The 22,134-nt window shown below is 41.5% G+C and overlaps 1 protein-coding gene across 11 annotated transcripts in view; it reads left to right on the forward strand.

Annotated features, from left to right (window-relative positions):
• Positions 1-22,134, forward strand: part of ARID1B (AT-rich interaction domain 1B) — a 434,837-nt gene that overhangs the window by 357,126 nt on the left and 55,577 nt on the right. For 5 of the 11 annotated variants that reach the window (XM_072828796.1, XM_072828832.1, XM_072828804.1 and 2 more), the window contains 3 exons: positions 5,080-5,259; positions 18,440-18,767; positions 20,593-20,721. In XM_072828796.1, the coding sequence (XP_072684897.1) occupies positions 5,080-5,259; positions 18,440-18,767; positions 20,593-20,721 (637 nt within the window). The remainder of the gene's footprint in view (positions 1-5,079; positions 5,260-18,439; positions 18,768-20,592; positions 20,722-22,134) is intronic. The other 6 variants (XM_072828821.1, XM_072828873.1, XM_072828843.1 and 3 more) reach the window with 3 other exon arrangements.

Below are 22,134 nucleotides of genomic sequence, written 5' to 3' on the forward strand. Positions count from 1 at the left end.
GTCATTTTATAATAACTTTCTAAAAGAAGCAAAATACAATCAAATAAATATGTCACCATAAATAGGTAGAAAATTCTTGGTTGAAATTTGATTTTTTGGAAACATTTTAACATTTATTTCTTTCTAAATAAAGGTTAAAATCAAAACAAAGCAAGAAATACCCCAAATAAATATACATGGAAATTATAAGCTTGATTAGATTTTTTCCTAGGGAAAAAAGTGCTGAAGCCAGAATTGAGAACTAGAGCTGGAGGTGTCCCTGTGAATACTGTGCTTCCTCGTCCTTCCATTTGACAGGTGAAGCAACTGAAGCCGGAAGGGTGATGTTGGCTGCCGTACTGTGCACAGCAGACACAGAGCCAGGACTAACTGCCGGGCTCCCTACTCTTGCTGCCACACATCTGCCTCTCGCTTTTCTTCTGTGAATGTATAATAATAGTACCAGCTAATAATTATCAAAAGCCCACTATTCCAGGCACCTGCTATAAGTTTTTTATGTGTATTATCTCATTTAATCCCCACAGCATCTCTGTGAAGTAAATGCCATTGTCCCTGTTTTACAGATGAGGGAACAAAAAGAGACATGCAGAGTTTCTATCTTTAGAGTGAAAAGTAGAAGTACTTCTTTTTATAGCTAACTTTTGTCTTCCAGTATTTCATCCACTTGTTTAGACAATGGTAATATTCAATAATCTTTTGAAAATACAGTTCTATCCATAATGGAAGCCTTTTTTGGTTGGATTACAGCTGGCGCTCAATTGTGATTATATATCACAGATCACTTTACCTGCCTCCTTACTGGTATTTGAGCTTTTAGCCTTCCTCTCTTGCAGTCCTTTCATCATGCTGCGGGTTATAACAGAATCAGCTTTTAGGAATGCAAGTCAGATTATATTGCTTTCCTGCTAAAACAGCCTGAGGTCTGTGCTACTGTTGATCTCAGGAAAGGACCACATTTCCCCCGGATTGCATATACCAGAGCTTCAGTGAGCTGTATCACTGTTTCCTAATAGGAGCTATATATGCAACATGAAATACTTTGTAGTCAGGACAGAAAGGTGGGCAAATGTTATCATTGGTTCTAGAAAAGGAATTAAAAACAGCTACTAAACAAAGTGTTTAGTACACTGTACTCATGATAAGAGAAATACAGAATCAAACACAAATTTTAAAATACCTCTGAAAGGATACATTAAAAACCATTGCACTTGGCCAGGGGAGCTCAGTGGTAAGAGAGAGGGATACAGTAGTTCCCCCCACCCCTCCCTCTGTGGTTTTATTTCCCAGTCCCTACAGTCAGCCACACTCCAGAAACAGATGATCCTCCTCCTGACATGATCAGATGGTCAGTAGTAGTCTAACGCTCCATCACAACACCTACGTCATACTCCTCATACCCTCATCTCATCATGAAGGCATTTTATCATTTCACATCATCACAAGAAGAAGGGTGAGTAAGTATGGTACAGGATGTCAAGAGAGAGACCACAATCATAAATTTTATTACAATATTTTGTTATATAATTGTTCTATTTTATATTAGTTACTGCTGTTAATCTCTTACTGTGCCCAATTTACGAATTAAATGTTGTCATAGGTGTGTTTGCATAGGAAAAAGCCTCATATACGTAGGGTTCTGTACTATCCATAGCTTCAGGCATCCACTGGGGGTCTTGGTCTGTCCCCCCACAGGTAGAGGGAGACAACTGTATACATTCTTAAACTTCTGTATCGTATTTGAATTTGGAGACAGTTACCCAGGTCCTTGAGTAACATGGATTCCAGTGTTTAAAGAAAAAACAAATGTATAAAAACTAGCTTCTTCGTTCTAGCTAAAAAGGACATCTGAATATGTGAGGTACTTAGGAGTTAAAAGATATCCGTGGTACTTCATCACATCTCTTTCCTGTCTCAGATTTTAGCATACCAAACACTTTTGCGTGTTATTACAGCACAACCTTGTCTTCATTTTAAGATGTGGAAACCAAGGCTCAGATAAAATATGATTTGCCTAAAGGTCATGCAGCTAGTTCAATCAGTACACGCTGTCATATGTTTATGTACATATCTATCTTCCCAAGTAGAAGCTGAGCTAGTGAAGCAAATGAGACCATAGTCCAGGCCTTGTGTCCCCAGTTGACTGCCAGTAGGTGATTTGAGCTCAGAAAGGGAGTCAGACAAGTGACGTCACCTTCCCCTTTCATTGTCTTGGGGAATACATGTAAAGAGATGAGTTTCGCCAAAAGTATAAAACAGGACTTCAGGAAGCTCTTGTAAAGTGGTTCTATTGCAAAGTTTACACAGAAAAAAAAAAATAGCTTTCCAATTTTAATTTCTGTGGAAGGAGGGTGGATTGCATACCCCATAGAACCTTGTCTCTGAGTTGTGGAATTTGGTGCTGTGACACATTCCATTTGAATTTGCTTTGTTATTCCACTTCTTTTGGAATCTTTTCACAAACTTGATTTTCTGCAGAATGCCAGTGATGAGTGAGATAATTCAACTGGAACATGGCATATATATTTTTAAGGACTGACTAAATAGTCAGAAATAAATAACTTGCCTAGGTAAGAATTCCTAGAACTCATTTGAACAAACCTTAAGCCTATTAAGTGTCCCAGAGGCAGCAATAACCTGAGGATGTATTGTATTATCAGAGGTTCTAAATCCTTCAGCATGGACACTTTCATGATTGAAGTGAAATTTAATGCCCAAAAAAAAGGACCTGTGTTATTTTTTTTAACTAATGAAGAAGACAGCAGTTACTCTAAAGAACGAAAGACAAACCCACACAAGCTGTATGGAATTTAAACACATTTTTTATTAAACAGGACTCTATATGAAACTCTTGAGAATTCTATAGTAAAGCTTAGATAAATATTTCATGAAACATCTTAAGATGCAATCATTTATAGTAATTTTAGTGCTCTGATTTCTGTTTGTTTTCAGATTTGAAAAAGCAAACATTTTCTATGATGATTTATATCTGGGAGCTGCCAGTTGAGCCCAATTTCATAAGACTTATCTTTATAAATAAATGGAATAGGATAATAAGGAACAACTCTACTTACTTTTATTTTATGTCTATCTCTTTAGACAGAAGCAGTATTGAAAGATCACTTTTTTTCCTAACTGAAATATAAACCATGGCTTTTATAAATGGCCGACCTCATTTATCCCTCTTAAGTTGAAGCTGGCTTTGGATCTGTGGGCATCATCTTCCCTCTAGCTGCCTCAGTAGACTCTCTAGCCGCTACTGCCCTAGGTTCTCGGAATAAACCAGCCCCTCTGCACTCTGCAGCCTACCGGAACCCTCACCTGAGACGTCAGAACTCTCACCAGCCCAAACTCCTGGGTTCTCGGAGCTGCTGTTAAAACTGCCCTTCATCAGTATGCTAGTTTGATGGTGTTAGCTTTTTTTTAGATACAGGTCTTGATTTGGGGTACTCTGTCTACATGAGTCTTCCACATCTCATCCTACATACTTAGCTTATATTTGCCCAAACTACTAATGTGGATACACCCTGACATGATGGTCCTGCATCATTTAAAGATGTATTTTCTTTATCCATTTGGACAGCTACCTGCTAAGCACCTACTTTACTGTGCATCATGGTCTGTTGAGTGCATGAGGAGTTTAACATTCACTCAATAAATAGTTACCTACCATGTGCCAGACACTCGGCTGCCACTTTGGGATGCAACAGTGAGACAGGCATGATCCTTGCCCTCATGGAGCTGTTTTAGTGGCAAGAGGAAAGCTAGTGAGTCCAAAATACAGCAAAATACCCGTTATGAGAAGCGCCCTGAAGACACAAATGAGAAACGACTAAGCAGTGTCACCACAGGGAGGCAGCCTGGGCAGGGGACTTAGAGATGAGAAAAAACCAGCCGGTGGAAGAGAATTCTCTGGGGCAGGAGCAGGAGGAAATAGTGTTTGGTTAACGTTGCCTGCCGGGAGCCATAGGACATGGGGTTAGAGTGAGAATGGCTGCACTTGACCACAGAAGAAGCCACAGGGTGTGGTCAGAGGTTTGCATTTGGTTCCCAGGCTCACTGGGAAGCCTTGAGGGGTTTCATGCAGGAAAGATATGCTCTGATTTCCTTTTATATTCCTGAAAGATGATTCTGGCAGCTTTGTGAAAGCAAAGCGAAAGCAAAGTGGAGGTGGGTGGTAGTTGAGGCTGAGATTGCTGTAGAGTGCTGGGTGAGAGGGGAAGAAGATGGTAGCAGGCCAGGCTTGTGCAGAAGTGGAAGTAAAGCAGAAGAGCAGCCCAGGAGACACTTCAGAAGCATGGGCAACAAGATGGGCACATACCTAGGAAGCAAGGGGAGGGAGTCGGGGGTTCCTGGCAGGAGCATCTGGGTGAGTACCGATGCCAGTGGTAGAGACGGGGAGACCCGGGCATGGTAGGTTTGTGGGAGGAAGTCAGAATTCTATTTTGGAATAGTAGAATCTGCTTCAAATCCACCCATTGTTCACAGTGTACCCGTAAGGGGTGGTACAAGTCAGGGTTCATAAGTCTGCAGCACTCTAGGGTTCAAGGTGAATGATTATTGCTCAGAATGGTTCCATGCAGGGCAGGGCAGGGTACTGGCCTCACCTTGAGAAGAGGGGTGGATGTTTGGGTGGCCCAAGATGTGCATCCCAGAAATCGGGGTCAGGGGCTCTGAGAGGGTACCTGCAACATGTCCGACCTGGCAGGAATGGAAGGCTTGCAGTGGAAGGGGGTCCTGATTGTTACTGTTGCTTTTTGTAGGGGCCTCATCACCAAGAGAGGCTAGGCTTGTTCTCCTCTTCTCTCTCTCTCTTCTCCTTTCTCTAGTTCAAGCCCACGATCCACTGGGTTCCTGGAAATCTAATGGGCTTTCAGAATTAGGACTGTGGGAAGCCCAAAGTACCCCCCCACCACACACACACACACACACACACAGATCCCCGGCTGTGGGATTGAGACACCTTTAGATGTTTCTTTAGGGGAGTCTCATAGTGCCAGTCTTCTCCACATCCACCTTCCACACAATTCCATGTCCTTTTTGTCACCTGCACTTATATATTTCCATTTATTTCCCACCTAGGTTTTATGGCAGGCACACAAAGAAACCCTCAGATGTCTCAGTATGGACCTCAACAGACAGGACCATCCATGTCGCCTCATCCTTCTCCTGGAGGCCAGATGCATCCTGGAATCAGTAGCTTTCAGCAGAGTAACTCAAGTGGGACTTATGGTCCACAGATGAGCCAGTATGGACCACAAGGTAAACATTTCTCAAAAATGCATTGCAGTAGGTCATAGAAGTTTTGTTAATATGTTAGTCCTTCAAGTACTTAATATTATAACCACCTTTTAAGATCCCATTATTTGTTAACTTAAAGATTTGTGAAGTTAATGCAAACCCACAGTCCCTCAGCTGCCCATAGTGATGGGAAGAATAATTATAGTGAGTATTCATTAAGCATTAAGCGCTCATGCATCAGATACTATGGTGAATGTTCTTGATATGGGTGTTACTAGTAAAGGAGTAAATAAATCTCCGTTTCTGTGATGTAGTTTGAAATTCTTGTTGAGAAATAGACACGGGTCTTGTCCTCAAAAGGTTTCTGATTTAAAAAACTTGGGTTTCCTTACGTCGAATTCTGATTGTATCCTCTGCCTCTCAGTAATTATCTTTGCAACAGTGTACTCACCACTCAGAAGGGTGTTGTCCCATTATGTCTGCTCCCAGTTTGTCTCCAAAATTCTGTGTCCAGTGAATAGCAGTTCTCATTTTCTCAATCAGTGCCAGTCTTACTCTTCAAAAACAGAACAAAGCCTAAAATGGACATGTCTTTCAAAAAAGGAAGCTAATGGAGGCGCCTGGCTGGCTCAGTCGGTGGAGTGTGTGCTACTCTTGATCTCGGGGTTGTGAGTTCAAGCCCCATATTGGGTATAGAGATTATGTAAAAATAATATCTTAAAAAATAAAAAGGAGGGTAAGACAAGAATCGAAAAATAATGGAACCCTGCCCAAAATGCAGTGTTTATGTTCTGCCTTCCTAGAAATTGATGTATGTTTTGTCATGTACATGGAGAATCCTTTTATCAAGGTTTTTAACCTGATATATTTTTCTCTAAGTCACTCTTGGCAGTAAGGCATTTGAATTTCGCACCTTCTTTATGTTTTGTTTATTTAAATTAGACATTAATGGGTAATTTAGAGAGAATGAGATAATCTGGCGCAATTCCCAGAGTTTCCTCAAAAATATCAGGAATATTCCAAATCAAGATGATGAATGCCCACTAGGAAATTGTAGTAAAACAACAACAAAGTCAGGTCTCCTCCTGTGAAATAAAGTGGTCTTATTTTCTGAAGACTTCTGTGTGTGTTTAGCAAACCGTTGCACTTTGTTGAGGTTCGCTTAGCATCTCCAGCCACGGAGCAGGTGCCTCACAAGGCTAGATGATCCTCTTAGAAGGCCTTGGCACCTTCTTGGCTTTTCACCTAGTGTTCCTCAGAAGAGCTTTTCTTTCTGTTTATAGGACTTAACAGTTTGAAAATGGAATTTTTAGTGTATTTGTCTTTTTGAAGATCTCTTTCTGGAAGATTATAAGCACCTTCAATATTCCCACTATAATGTTGTTTCCTTGCCTTGCATTGCTTTATTATTTTATATCCCAACCATTTCTGTTGTTAGGAAAACTATATTAGGACACCCAAAACAAAACTTTTTTTTTTTTTTTTTAAGATTTTATTTATCTATTCATGAGAGACAGAGAACTATATTAGGACACCCAAAACAAAACTTTTTTTTTTTTTTTAAGATTTTATTTATCTATTCATGAGAGACAGGCAGAGACATAGGCCGGGCTCCCTGCAGGGAGCCCAATTTGGGACTCGATCCCAGGACCCTTCAGGAACCTGAGCCAAAGGCAGATGTTCAGCCACAGAGCCACCCAGGTGCCCCTCAAAATAGAACTTTTTACTTGGCCTCATCCTGCCTTTGTCTACCACATGTGCATGTAGTCAGATGGATATAGACTTCATGTTCTGCTTGATTCTCTTTACACCGTGTCATTGATGGTTTTCCGTGATACTGATTTCAGTATACCTTGGGAATTTGGGTCCCACCGGACAATACCAGTCTGCCCTGTTCCCCATCAGCCCCAGGAAGCTGTGAAAGCTGTGACATGGAAAAAGTTATCACTGAGCTGAGTAGGACAGTTCTGACGCAGAAGAGCCGACTGTGTCCACTCAGCGGGTATCTTCAAAACTGGGTTTCTTTGCTTCTTGTGAGTTTATACGTTGTGATAGACACAGAAAATGTGGTCTGGGGCTCAGAAAGTAACTGGAGACCAGGTCAAAGCCTTTTGTTCTCAGAATTGGGAGTGGCTAAAGGTCTGGGACTTAACCACTGAAACTCAAAAGGGCTTCATGTAATCTTCAAAATTGGTCTGTCTTCTCTTAAGTAATTCACTCTTGCAGCCTCATCCTCTGCTGTTCTCATAATAAGGGAAGATAGAACCTTGGCTCTCTGTTGAGTCTTTTGTGAACAGCTGAGAAAATGCTTACACTGTTAATAGCAGAAAAGGCCGTTTCTATAGAATGGATTTCTCTGAATAAAACCCTCGGTTTTCCAGAATAATCGAACATTAAGATTCATAATTTAACAGCACGGAAACTGTGAGGGTTCTCATCCAAATTGCTCTGTGTCCTTGGAAAATTGCTTACTCTTTGAGAATTATTTTTCCTCTAGAAAATGAGAAAATTAGCTCACGTTACTTTGGAATTGGCTTCCAGTTCTAATGTTCTATGAATCTAAATCTTGCTTCAACTCCAGAGCCTTTTAGGTCAATGCAGCCCACTGGATCTGCTACATAACATTTTGGTTATATAGTCAAGAAGGGATTTATTTTAAGGCGTAAATACTGAGTTTAGGTTGATACTAGAAAACATTTAGGATAAGGGGGATAATTTCCGTACTCCGTACTTTTTAACTTTGAAACAAGTGCCTGCACATCTGTCCTGTCTGCCCGCCGACTCTCCTTCACCCCAGTGGCCTCTCCCAAATCCCCACTCTGAGGGGTGTATCCTCCTGGCTCCCTTTACTGGCTCCGAATGCCGTGTGCTTAAAATCAGCATCTTGGTACTCTGTGTTCAACTCCAGATTGTTTGCCTTTCTTCCTTGTATTCTCCCTCAGCAAACACTAAATGACAGGAAACGAACGTTTGTGACATATATTGTTCAATTCAACAAACGTCCTTACTTTTACATTTCTCTCGTTGACCCTTTTAGACACGACACAAATGAAGTATTTTTTCCCCTCCTTAATTAACTACTCAGATTAGTAGTAAAACATTAAGCTTACATTTTCTTGTTGCATATTTTTAATGTCTCTGTAAAGAATCCCTTGTGTGTGACCCACAGAGGCCATTAGTCTCATCTTCCATTTCTGTTCCTAACTAGATGACTTTCTTCTGGGTTAGTTTTGTTTTTAAGAGATCTCAGAGGAAGATATCCTACAATCTTTTTTTAAGCCTTTTTACTGTCAGGAACAGCTTCTCCAAAATTGTTATTAGAGATAACAACCAACATTTATTACCGTATCCTGCCTGGGTCCTGTTTGAAGTGGGGTTTTTTGTTGTTGTTTTGCTTTGTTCTTTAATAGAATTAATTTATTTACTTATTTTGAGAGGGAGAGAGAAGGAGATTGACAGCAGGGGAACGAGCAGAGGGAGAATCCCAAGCAGACTCCCCACTGAACATGGAGCCCAATGGCTCCATGGGCTCCATCTCTTGATCCTGAGGTCACGACATGTGCTGAAATCAAGAGTTGGGTGCTCAGCCAGGTGAGCCAGCCAGGCACCCCTGATGTTTTCCCATAGACCGAGTCATTTAATGCTCACAACATGCTTTGTCATAGGTACCATTGTTATTCCACTTGGCAGATGAAAAAACTGAAGCGCAAAGTAGGTAAATAGCTTCACCAAGATACGCACTGGTCATGCCCAGACTCAAATTTAGGCAGACTCGCCCATTTTCTTAATTAATGGGAAGCTGTGACGTTATCCCCATTTTGCAAATGGGGAGGTTAAGTAACAGACCCATGATCCCAAAGCTAGGAAGTGGCAGAGCCAGGGTTCAAACCAAGGGAGACTTGAGAAGCCACTCATATAGTCACTGGTGTGTTGTTTCCCTTGCCTCCGATATACTCTCTCCTGGCTGGTTCATTCACTCAGTGAGCCACTGGGGAAACAAAAGACAAACTACTTGCCTTCGAGGAACAAGGAACATTTTGGGAATATGGGCTTAGAAATACATCAAAGATACTAGAGATGAAAAAAAAACTTTCTATGAAGTTAAGGAAATTTTTAGAAATGTATATTAATACCGTGAAATCTGAATTATTAAATATGCAAATGGAATGAATCCAATCTAAATGTGTGAAAATGTTTAATTGCAGTATATTTTATGAAATAGTACTTTTCTACCTTCAAGCAAGTGCGTACAGTAACTCCCCTTACAAAGGGTTTGCAAGCAGGACCATAGAGACTTGCTTTAATAAATAGAGAGGAGTTATGTAATTGACATCTTAATTATTAATAGATTCAGAGGGAAGAGAGCTGAAACAAATTTCACCTTTATAGCCTTTATATTTCTTAAGAACAAAAACTGTCTTGGTTTTGTGTTCTCTGGAACAGTGTCTACCACACTGACCACAAATATTTTTTGCACATTTGTCACTGATTGCAGAAAATGGGCATCTAGTCTTAACTTTCCTATAAATAAGTGGTATTATCTTGGGCAACTAAATAATTCTGAGTTTAGATTCCCCTCAGTTATCACTCATTTATATGAGAGTGTCTGGCCCACCATATATAGCCACACAGGTTATGCACTGATGTGGCCCTGGATTTATGCCTTAATTTGTATAGCATGTGCCTTTGGAAGCAGGGAACTTTTAAATAGGTTAAGTCTGATGAGACTTTTATTTCTTTTCTAAGATTTATTTATTTTAGAGAGCACGTGCAGACACAGGTGCATGTGTGTACAAGCTGGAGGGGGACAGAGGGAGTGGGGGAGAATCTCTAGTAGACTCCATGCTGGGCATTGAGACCACTGCGGGGCTCGACCCATGACCCTGAGATCGGGACCTGAGCCAAAACCAAGAGTTGGATGCTTAACCAACTGAGCCACCCAGGCTCCCTGAGACTTTTATTTCTAAATTACTTAATAAAAGGTATTTTTTCCAGAATTTAAAGGTTTGGTTTTTTTTCTAAAATAGATGCCATCTGAAATATTCCTTCTCCCTTCATTAAAATACATTTCTCAGTGAATTCAGGAGACTCCAAATCATAGCTAGTTGAAATGTGCAGTTCCAAAATAGTGAATCACACATTAGTAAACCTTACAGCTGTTTTGGTTGAAGAGGAACAATGCATAAATGTCAGTAGATGGTGGACCAGTAAATGCTTGAGAATACGTTATAGGACTATGACATCCTTGGTGTCACCATGACCCAGGATTTCAGCCTCTACTGTTATAAGTCCAGAATCTCCATCTTATTGTGGAATTAAACTAAATTCAGCCTCTCTTCTACAGAGGTGAAATGCACCTGCCACACGGATTCATGTTTCCCCTGGACAGTGCTGCAGACTAACAACACCCTGTTCTTTGGCTTTCCAAAGGCTGGTTTCTATGCAGGTCACTCACTCCCTGTTCGTTAACTCCTTTTTTCTCCTTGAAACCGGTTGTGATACAAGTGACATATTTAAGCCTCCTATTTTATGGTTAAATCAGCAGTACTAGGCAAGTGTCAATTCCACATTCTAAATGGTTCTGTTGTTAAAGAAATATTCCAAATTTCTATCTCACTAACATTGGGGAAAAAACAGAAATTGAAGTAGGTCATTTTACAGTGAAAGATTGTTAATGCAGTCTTCTTTTGATGCTCAAATTTAGCTTTCACATTATAAGATTTCAGCATGAATTTTTCGTAACACCGATAACCACAATTTTTATCAAAACCTGGGAATTTAGGAAGGAGTAAAGTATAAATCAAATGAAAATTTTAAAAAGGGAAAAAAGCCATAAAGTGGCTTTAATTTTGACCAGTGCCACCCTCTTTTACCTCACTAATTAAAATCAACAGTATTCAAGAGTGTGGCTGTTCCCTCCCCTCACTAAAGAAGCCCATCCTGCCACATCATCCACCATCAAAGGCTGTTCTCTACCACAGGTCTTGGTCAGGAGAGACGTGGACAGCAAGAAATAACAGGATGCAGACATTCAGCTTTACATCTTAGCAAGGTGCCTTTTCCGAGGGCTCCTAGCTCTACCATTTTTTCAAATGTTTGGAATGAAAGAGCCTTATTGAATGACAAGCAACAGATGGGTGGAATGGCAGATGGGTGGGGGAAGCAGGTAAGAGCTCTCCCTCCAAGCAGTGCTGTTCCCATGCAGGCGGGCACCAGTCACGGCGTCTCTAGAACCCAGGAAGACTGAGGTGCTCATGCCACATGTGACAGTGGTGACTCAGACACTTCCATTTCTTAGCATAGGGATTTTACTATTTTAGACTGAATTTTTCTATTGAGTTAATATCTTTTTACAGTTTTTAATGCCAGGACTTACTTTTTCTTCTACTTGGTTTGAGAAATAAATTTGAATCTCTTTGCATGCTGAAAGTAAAATTAGACCTAAGATGCGATATAGCGAAAGATAATTTAAGTGATTAAGAAGTTATTAATATTGGAATAGTTTCTCTCTCTTCCTTGAAAGCTTCTGTATTGATTGTCAGGGTCCAACAACAGTTACAGATATTATTTTTTTCCCCACGGCAGCCACATGAAACAGATAATCTTGTATTATACCCTTTTTACAGATGAGGAAAGTGAACATGGGAGTGACAGGTGGCTTTCTGAAGGTCACACATAGCAGACCATTATACCCCTGCTCCCTGGGGGCCTGTGCTCTTCTGCACTCACTGCCCTGGAGTCTGATGCTGGCGTCTGACAGTGCCCTTATGTCCTCTGGGCCTGTATGATGTTGGTCCCAGAGATGACTGTTTCTCTGAAGAGATGCTTCTTCCTGAGAGGCCACCAACATGCACTCAGCTCCCTTCCCTGGAGTGGTTCTCCTCAGTCACCTTCAAGGGATGCCTCCCCTTGCCACTCTGTATAAATCTCCCTCTATGTTCCTTCAGGGTACTTCACACCACATGACATCATCCAGGCTTACTTCTTTGCCTATCTCTTGGCACCAGAATGCAAACTCTGCCTTTGTTCACTGCTGAATCCCCAGCCATTAGTACAGAGCTAGCATGTAAGAGGCCCTTAAGAACGATTTCTAAGAGAGATGAAGATGCAGAGTTCCAGAGACACTGGTACCTTTTTAACCCTGCCTTGATGCTTCACAGGTGTGGGGTTAATGACTCAATGCTCAAGAATTATCTCAGGGAGGCGAAACGAAGGATCATTTTTATCTATTTTTCTCTGTGCTTCTATATTCTCTGCACTGAGCTTGCATTATTGTATAATTAAATTTTTAAAGGGGTCCATTTATGTAACATCTGGAAAAAACTACCAAAAGTGAGACACTGAAGTCATACCATAGGAGAGTAGGTCTTTCCTCCTCTATTCCAAGTTTTGTACAATATGGTTATTTCTCTTACCTTGTGAAGACTTTTTAAAATGCATGCTGATCTAGGGAAAAGATGGTGCCATAAATATCAATTCCAAAAACAAATTATTTGCATTTCCACAAATAGTAGGATTTAATGCAACAGGAGGTAAGTCAGTTTTCATTTTGAAACTACGTTCATGGTCTTCATATCTACTCAATCATTTTCTCTCCAAAGTAGTATCTAAAAGAGCAACATTGTGTTACCAGCCTGTGTAGAGAGCTGGAGTTGAAAGAAGTTGGGGTTGAAATATAATTTTTTTAATGTAGAAAAGATCTTACTGAAATATGGTAACCAGCAAATAAATATGTGAAAAATGCTCAAAATCATTCTTCATTAGGGAAATGAAAATTAAAGCCACAATGGTATCCACTACACACCTACTGGAATGGCTAAATTTTTTTTTTAATTGATAATATCAAGGATGTAGAGCAGTTAGAACTCATACATTTTTTGGTAGAGTTTCTGATAAAGTCAAACCTGCATGTACCCTACAACATGACCCTCTCATTCCTAGAGCTCTGCCAAGAGAAAGGAAACCTATGTCCACAAGGACCTGTGTGCAAATGTTAGCATCTTTGTTTGTAATTGCTAAAAACTGGAGACAACTCAAGTATCCACAGAATTGAATGCCACTCAGGAACAAAAGGGAACAAGCCACTGATGTGTGCAATAATGTGGATGAATTTGAGAAGTGTGATGCTAAGGGAAAGAAGCCAAACACAGAAGATTACATACTGTATATGACATTGGGGAGAAGGCAAAACTGTAGGGAGAGAAATCAGATCAGTGGTTCCCACGGGTGAGGGAGAGATTGACTACAGTATAGCAATTTTTTTTTGTCATGATAAGAAATATCCCATGTTGTGGTGGTCATAGGACTTACAGGATTGGTATTGTATATAAATTCTATCTGTATAAACATGGCCTAAGATCATATTATGTAATAAACAGTGATAAAAAGTGGCAAACACTATTAACTAAGCAACAAGGTAAATGCATATTTATCCCACAAACATATTTATCATAATATATAGCTCATTATCCATTTTATTTTTTCCTATTCTGGGTAAAGTGTCTGGTCTCTGATGGGGCACCATTTTACCCTCCGCAGCATGGGAGAGTGATTTAGAGCCTTGCGTGTAGAAGTGATTCATAAGTACTTGTTGAATGATGATACTGAGAAGCAAAACTTCATCTGTGAGTGGAAACACTTGATAGTTCAATAAAAGCAGTGAGCTTGGAGTATTGATTGTAACTAGCAAGTTTAAATATTCCAGAGTCAGGGACAGAATTACTTGGGATCCTCCTAAAGTAATACCAGTGACTGATAGAGTCTAGCTCCTGCTTCTTCTCTCTGGTGCTTGACTATAACTCCTGGTGGGCTGAAATCTGAATTTATTTGGTGACCATATTTCTGGAGCTGGTGTGCCAAGATGAACCCACTTGAAAACTGTGGGCTCTTGGACTTGGCTGCAAGACCCGTCCAGCTGAGGTGGGCTGGCCCAGCATCTGCTGCCTTCATTGTGCTTAATGCTCGATCCATCTGTTTTCTGTCAGAGCCAGTGCCAACAAATTACTAATCTATTAGAGAAACATGGAAATAAGATCGCACTTCCCATTCCTGGCTTTTCCTCTCATATTTTGCTTGGCTTACATGTTTGGTTTTTGTTTATTTGGGGGAGAAAGATATGTTATCGAGTAGGCAAGGGGGGGGGCATGAATCATTTTTTTCACTCCTTCCACACATTTTCAAAAGACTATGGGGAAAGATCACCAATTATCCATGTTGTTGATAGTATAATGATTGCTGATGGTGGCAGCCATCGTTTATTAGGTGACTGTGCGTGGCACTGTACTAGTCCCCTCATACCTATTCCCCCATCATCATCACTTTACAGATGGCAAAACTGATGTTCAGACAAGTTAAATAACTTGGCCAAGGTCATGCTGCTATTCAGACCCAAATTCTAGAGCCTGCGCTTTGTCCATCGCTGCCTCTTAAGCCATTTAAAGCCTTTAGAAAGCATTTTTATCCAGGCATGTGAGTTTAATGAGGAAAGTCTTTAGCGTTTCAAGGAGAAGAAAAGGGGACTTTGTATTTCTTCTACCAAATAGAGGCCTCTATAATTAGAACATATTCCCTTGACGTGTGCTTTTGAGTGCCAATTCATGGAATCAACCCAACTGATTGAGGAAAATTAGATTGGGAGCCCGGTACTCAATGGGCCTTTCTAAGCACAAGTGCTTGCGTGCATGTATGGGTGTGCATGGTGGTTGTGTTCTAATGCGGACCCCGCCCGGCTGCAGAATGCCGCCGGCTGTGGCAGACCAGCTGCTGAATTGAGCAAAGCCATTGAAACTCGGCTCTTCTCCTTAGCGCACACCATGAATGAGAGGGATGAAGTAGGGTCCCGGCTAACCGAACATCTCAGCCATTTCTTTCTTTTGTGTTCATCAAAATACAGCTCCCAACTGCCAGCTACTCCCAAAGCGCAAGAACCCAGGGTGACAGAGTTTCTCTGTTCCAACCATAAGCAGAGTTCAACAAAATCGGGAACTTTCTTCTCTAACAAAACTGCATTGTGGGCAGAGTCTGCAATAACCATGTCTAAACGCTTGTTTTCTAAAACAAGATTAAAGTGTTATTTCATTTCCTTCGAAAGCAAAGGGTACATATGTTTTCACTGAATAAAGTTTCTTACCAAATGAGTCATTTACCAAGTGGTGGGGGAGGGTGGGAGCTAGTAATCAAATGAATATGTGAATTAATTTTCATTTGCCTTCGAACTGTGAATGAGTTTATTTATTTTTAATAAAAGCAAGAGCCAAAAAAAAAAAAAAAAAAGCGTCGTGTTTCCTGATGCTCTCAGACTCTCTGGAAATGAGGGCGGGCAACGCCAGTGAGGATGCAGAGGAGAGGTCCTAACTCTGCCCACAGAGAAGCCTTCTGAGGACCATGCTCCAGGAAGGCGTGGGAAGAGGCAGGACGGCCACCCACCCGCTGCACTGCGTCCCTCACGAGCCAGGGAAGCATAAGGTGCCCTTTCCACCAGGCTGGTGTGACGGGAAGACAGACGGGGACCTTATGTGTGGTCCTGCAGGGTGGGAGATGCCAAAACAACTTAAGAACTTTTTATAAAGAACTTGGAAATTGATGAGCAGGGACTGTTTCACCTTTTACTTGGGAACCGTGTAAGTTTATGTCCGTAAAGGCAGAGTACTTTCTTATGAAAAGGCATTTTAAATTTGAGGAGCTAGGTGGCACCTGAAGGAGTTTACATCAAACCTTCCTGTTCCTTCTATTCTTCTTGGCTTTCCTCTCCATTCCCAGTTCCTGACTCCATTCACCAGCACCAGACTCTGTTACTCCCCTTCAGGATTTCTTTAAGCTTCTAGGGGATGTTCAGGGTCAGAGAAACACGTTGGTCTCTAGGAGGAGCTGGCAGATTATGGCCCACTTTGGCCCACTGTCTTTCAATAAAGTTTTATTGGAACACAGGCACTCTCATTTGTGTATGGAGTGCCTCTGGCCATGTTGGGGCCATGGTGGCAGATTAGTTGAAACCTTCTGGCCTGTACAGGCTAAGATATTTACTGTCCAGCCCTTTACAGAAAGTGTGTTGGCACATGGTCGGTATAACTGGCGACCTTCATATGGTCTGCAATAAATAATACACTTCGTGGACACCCAAATAAGAAAGCTCATGTGATGCACCTAACAGCAAGTACCCAGTCTGTGTTGAAAAGTCCATGGATCTCTTTCAGATTTGTAGGTAATGCAGCTTTACATGTTTAGACTTTAAAAAACCTAGTTTTACAGTTATGAGGGTATGTCACATAAGTATGTTTTTTTCCTTAAGCATTTGAGAGGCCCCACAGTAGTGTTATGTGCTTAGACTCTGAACCGTGCACACATGTTACTTGAATGCAAACCGTGCCGTCTCTGCTTATTAGGCACATGACCTTGAGACAGGCTCCTCCACATCCTACGTTTCCAGTTTCTCATCTCTAGAATTAGGTTTCTCATCTCTAGAATTAGAAGCCTCTTAGGCTTAATACAAGGATTAAATGAGTTAATACAAAGAATTTGGAATTGAGCTTAGCACATAGTAAATATTAAGTATTTGCTTTTATTATTGTTACTAATCAAATTCAGTTTCTGCTGGAAAACCTAGAGAAGCTCCTCCTAACTTACACTTTGGAGGCCTGGGACACAAGGCCCTGCTGAATCTGACCTCTACTCCTGCCCTGCACAGCCCCATGAAGCTCATCAGTGACTCATCTTGAGTTTTTCTCCTCTCTGGCTGTCTCTTGCCATGTATGGCCTCTCCCCTATGTATGCCATCCTCTCTTCTGTCACACTTGGCACCCAGGTATATAACCCCTATCATTTTTACATATGTGTTTGCGATACTTTACATGCATAATGTCTTTTAACCCTAACAACTCCTCAGTAGACTTTTTCTTCTCTTATTATCCCTCATACACCACACACACACACACACACACAGTGAGCTCTTGAGTGCAGGAATTGCATTATATTTAACTTTATATCCCTTAGAACAGTTATGTTATTTTGACAAGGAGATTCTTCCAGAAAGCTGTAGGGATTGATTGAGAAACACTAATCCATAGTCTACAAATGCTTTTTACATTTATTTTATTTCAATAATCATTTGTGGGAAGGCAGCATATTTTATTGGTTAATTATATGGGTCCCAGAATCCTTTTGCTTGAGATTGAATCCTAACGTACTAGCTGTTGATTTTCTTCATTTGTAAATGGAATCATGGTCATTTATATGTATTTCGTATGGTTATTGGAGAAGTGAATGAAATCATTGACGCAAAGCACTTAACCCCACTTGGCACACATAGTGTAGTTCTGCAATTACTATTATTGGAATGACATTAAATACGCCTTTAATTTACTCGAATTTAATCTATGTACACTCACTCAAAATAGAAGGCGTGGAAGGAGAGAGAAGACAAGACTACTGGCATAGTCAGGGCCCCTGAAGCTGCTGTTCTCCTGAGTGTGCCCTGGTGTGCACGGGGGCTGGAGGTGCCTCCATGGTTCTTCACTGTTTCCTCAGGCTCTTCCTGCTCCCCATTCCCTGCACTGAATGTCATGGTAGCACTTGCAACCACAGTTCATAAGACATGACACCAAGCGCAAACCAGCCCCTTTATCAGGGGCTCAAGGGAGCAACAAACACGAAGCAGCATGCCCCCAACACTAGAGAAAAACTGATTATTTTGCTGGACTAATGTTGAGCTTCCACATGACATCTCCTATGGGGTTTGGGGGGATAAATTTTAACCATATGTGCATGATGTCTTACATGTTGCCTTTCTGAACACTTTATCATAACTGTCAAATGTAGTGATGTCATAATGCAGTCACACTGGTGTGTTCTTAAGGACTAGGGGTTGAAATGGTTTTGGTTAAAGGGTAGGAATGGGAGTGTAGGGTGTACTGAAGTGACACTCAGTACTAGCATCCCTTGCCTGTTCATAGATGGTTTTCATGCCTAGCCTGAATGTCCCCTCTATCGTGTGGCTGTCCTGTGTGGTTCTTTGCCTTGGGAATGGGCCAAGAGAGCATGTTTTGACGCTGCCAGCCTTATCGGTGCCAGCGGGGAAGGGTCAATAAGGATAATGACTACTATTCTGTGTTGACCACATTGTTGGACCAGAAGGATTTCCAGTGAATGTCCTCACAAGTCCAGATACTAAGTAAAAGGCTTTAATTTGTGTTTACTTTCTGTTTAGGTAACTACTCCAGACCCCCAACGTATAGCGGGGTGCCCAGTGCAAGCTACAGCGGCCCAGGGCCCGGCATGGGCATCAATGCCAACAACCAGATGCATGGACAGGGGCCAAGCCAGCCATGTGGTGCGATGCCCCTGGGACGAATGCCATCAGCTGGGATGCAGAACAGACCATTTCCTGGAAATATGAGCAGCATGACCCCCAGTTCCCCTGGCATGTCTCAGCAGGGAGGGCCAGGAATGGGGCCACCGATGCCGACCGTGAACCGTAAGGCACAGGAGGCAGCCGCCGCAGTGATGCAGGCCGCTGCAAACTCGGCGCAGAGCAGGTATGCCGTCGGGGCCAGCGGTCTGTGTGCGCCCTGTGAGCGCGTGTCGCGCACAGAGCCACGGCGTCGCCTGGGTCACCCGGGGTGGGGAGCAGCGCAGTGTCGTTCAGCTAGGCCGTTCCTTTGGCCTTGTCACATGCCATCCCGTGATAGTAGAGAAGGAAATGGCAGACCATGGTCCGTGAGACATCAAGGAAGGACCCCAAGTGGGTGGGCAAGTCTATTCTGGGAGCTTATTGAAATGACTGTGACTCGTCCTTGTAACCAGCACCCCAGAGTGGTGGCATCTCTGGGTGGTTCCATTTACAACAGCAGGGTTTAGGCAGGAAAATCTAAAGCCTAAAATATAGGCTTTTAAAATCTAAGCCACTGAAAAAGAACCACCTTCCTTTTTTTTTTAACCCCACCGTAAAAAATCTTTATAACAGAAACTTTGTCTATGCACATATATGTATTGTGTATGTTTGTCTAAATGTTTCTGTGTGAGATTTATAGATTTCATATTCTTATGTTGTATTTTCTTTTTCTGGGCATACCCCTCTATCTGTCCAAACCAAAATGTGGCTAACAGAGCCAAGATATTTCATAAAGCTGAAGTTGATAGAGCAAGGCTTTAGCCTCAGTTACTTACTTATTTTTACTCTTGATTTTTGAAGCTCTTGAAGTAAATATTTAACCTGCTTAAAAATAACATGCTTAATTAAAAATTTATGAGACAGAAGTGAATAGTTTTAAAAGAAGCACTTATAAATATGTTTTAAATGATGTTTAATATATGTCAAAGTAACATTTTAAAACAAAGCATATTGAAAGCTATGTATGAAAATATGATATCTTCAGAAGAAAAGATAGAAGAATGATTTTTGTCAAAGGGAAAGAAAAATTGTGTGTATGTGTGTGTTATGTTTATATGTGTCCCTTTGTTGTTTTTCCTCTGAAGCTGCTATCTGGGGAATGTTAGGGACCCCTTCAGTCTCACCATTTGCTCCAAATAATAATAAATTTCCCTTGAGGAATCAAAATGAAAGTCAATCATTCTCTCTCTCTCTCTCTCTCTCTCTCATCCACATTACAGTTATTTAAAATCTCCTGAACTCTGCACTATACTAAACCGAACCTACACAGGCCTTAGGGAATGTTTTGATAAAAATGTCTGTGAAAAAAAAAAAAAAAAAAAAAACCTGTCCATGAAGACTGGTTTACCTGGTCCAGTTGAAGTTCTGAGTTAGGTTTCCCCGAATTGTCCATTGTTGCAACTCCTAAGGTACTCGCTGTTTTCAGGTGGCAAGTGTGCCTGACTGCTCTGGACACAAGGCCATGGATAGTGACCCCGGGAGGAAGAGACCCAGAGAGATCGGGGCATAATTGTTCACTCTGCTCCCTCTCTGAATCAGCCAAAGTGTCGTTTTCTATAAATTTAACGTGTAGGTACACAGCCGTACATTTTCATTCTCTGCTTCTGATGAGCAGGCCGTTCCAAAGCCTTGCCTTTACGTTGTGCCCATTGTAGCTCTCCGGGCGTTTTAAATGAGGACTGTGTCTTTTTTGGCTTGTACTGATGTCAACGCCACATTGCAGAAGTGTCAGTGGAGACGAGATCCGAGAGTCTCACTTTTCTCTCTTCTTTGCCCTGTCCTCCATCCCCGCAACCCTTTTTTCAAGGACTGATAATCTAGTTGCCCTCCCAGGCAGCTGCATGGTACAGAGTACGACGCCCCATTCCATAGCCCTCCACACCTATGTGTGCACAGAACATAATGTGCAGGGGGATTCATACTTGTCTACAGAACAAATCCAAAGAAGTTGTTCTTCTGTTCTACTTTAGGCCACCATACATTAGGTCGCCTGCTTATCCCAGCCAGTCTGGGGCTGGCGGACGCCCCATGTTTTCTTCCCAGCACCCCAACTATGGCAACTCTCAGGCTCCCATGATGCACCAGCCTGACCAGTACGGGTAGGTAGCAACATACCCTGACTTGCTGCGGGACCTGGGCATTTTTTTTTTAAACTGTTAATGACCATGCCATCTGGCTGCGAAAGGAACACCTAAAACAAGAAAGCAAAAGACCTAAAAGGAAATCCATCCTGGGGGGGGGGGGTGTCTTTTTGTTTATTTTTGTTTGTTTCGGGGTTTTTTGTTCGTTTCGTTCCGTTGTTTTTCATCCTTATTAATAGTACCGTGGCCGCGTGGTGGAATCCTGCATGCCATTCCCCCAGATCCTGTCTTTGCATGGCTTTCGGCATGGCTTCTTTTCCTTCATGCCTGAGAGGGAAATACAAACTTTTATCTCCGTAAAAGTAATGAAGTCACCTCCTCTGGCCTGATTTGCCCCATTGTTGTCCTTGTGTTGTGTGGGAACTTGTGTTGTACAGCACTGTTATCATGACTGTGTTATTGTCATTCCTGCCCCTACAATGACCTGCTCCTACACACACCCCTGAATTCAGAGTGCAGCGACCTCATTTGACAGGAGATGCACTGCAGGAGACATGGCTCAGGTTATTAATAGGACTTATGAGGGGTTTCATTATATCATCGCTGAGCAGACGTCTGTGCCAAAGATTTCTATTATTTCCTTCTCCCAAGGAGTTTTAGAATATTGAAGTCACCAGAAAAGTGCAACCAAATAACCCAACACAGAATTTGCTTTCTAAACGTGGTGTTGCCATATTAATTACCGATTTCAACACAGGAATTACATACAGCAACAAAAAGTATCTTTATTCTTTGCTACTACAAAGCTATCTAATAGCAGGCTTTCACCATTTTGAGGTTAGTAAATGCTTTTAAAGTGTATTATTGTTGAGCAATCTATTTAGCAAAAATATTATTACTGATACTGTTTCGCATGTCGTAATAAGATTATCTTGCATAGATTGAATCCTGTTCAGTAGTTTGAGTAGAAACACACCACATTTTTAGTTAAAATAAAACAGAGAACAGTTACCTGGCTTTGTTTGAAGACTAAACGTATAGAACTACTACTTGTTATGAATACATAACAACAAAGAGCCTTCCAATAGTTTCATATTCAGTATACATTTAGACAGCAAGAGCAAATGATAATTTTGCAATCGCGAGTTCTAAATCCTGCAAACACGATCCTAAATGTGGGCCAACAAATACAGAATTTTGTAAACATAATCCTAAAAGCAAAATAACAAATGTAGAATTAGGTAAACACATTTCTTTTGGGAAATTGTCTTTTCCTCGTTTTTCCTTTCTTGTGGTACCTTCAAGGTCACTTCATGAGTCAGTAGGAAAATAACAGTAGGGGGAGAAAAGCATTTATCATCAGCTGCTAATCCATAGGATCTGTCCTTTACCAACTCTGGAGTCCTATTTAGATCCACAAAGCTAGTCTGG

This window comes from Canis lupus, chromosome 1 (assembly GCF_048164855.1).
Source record: "Canis lupus baileyi chromosome 1, mCanLup2.hap1, whole genome shotgun sequence".
Classification (NCBI taxonomy): Eukaryota; Metazoa; Chordata; class Mammalia; order Carnivora; family Canidae; genus Canis; species Canis lupus.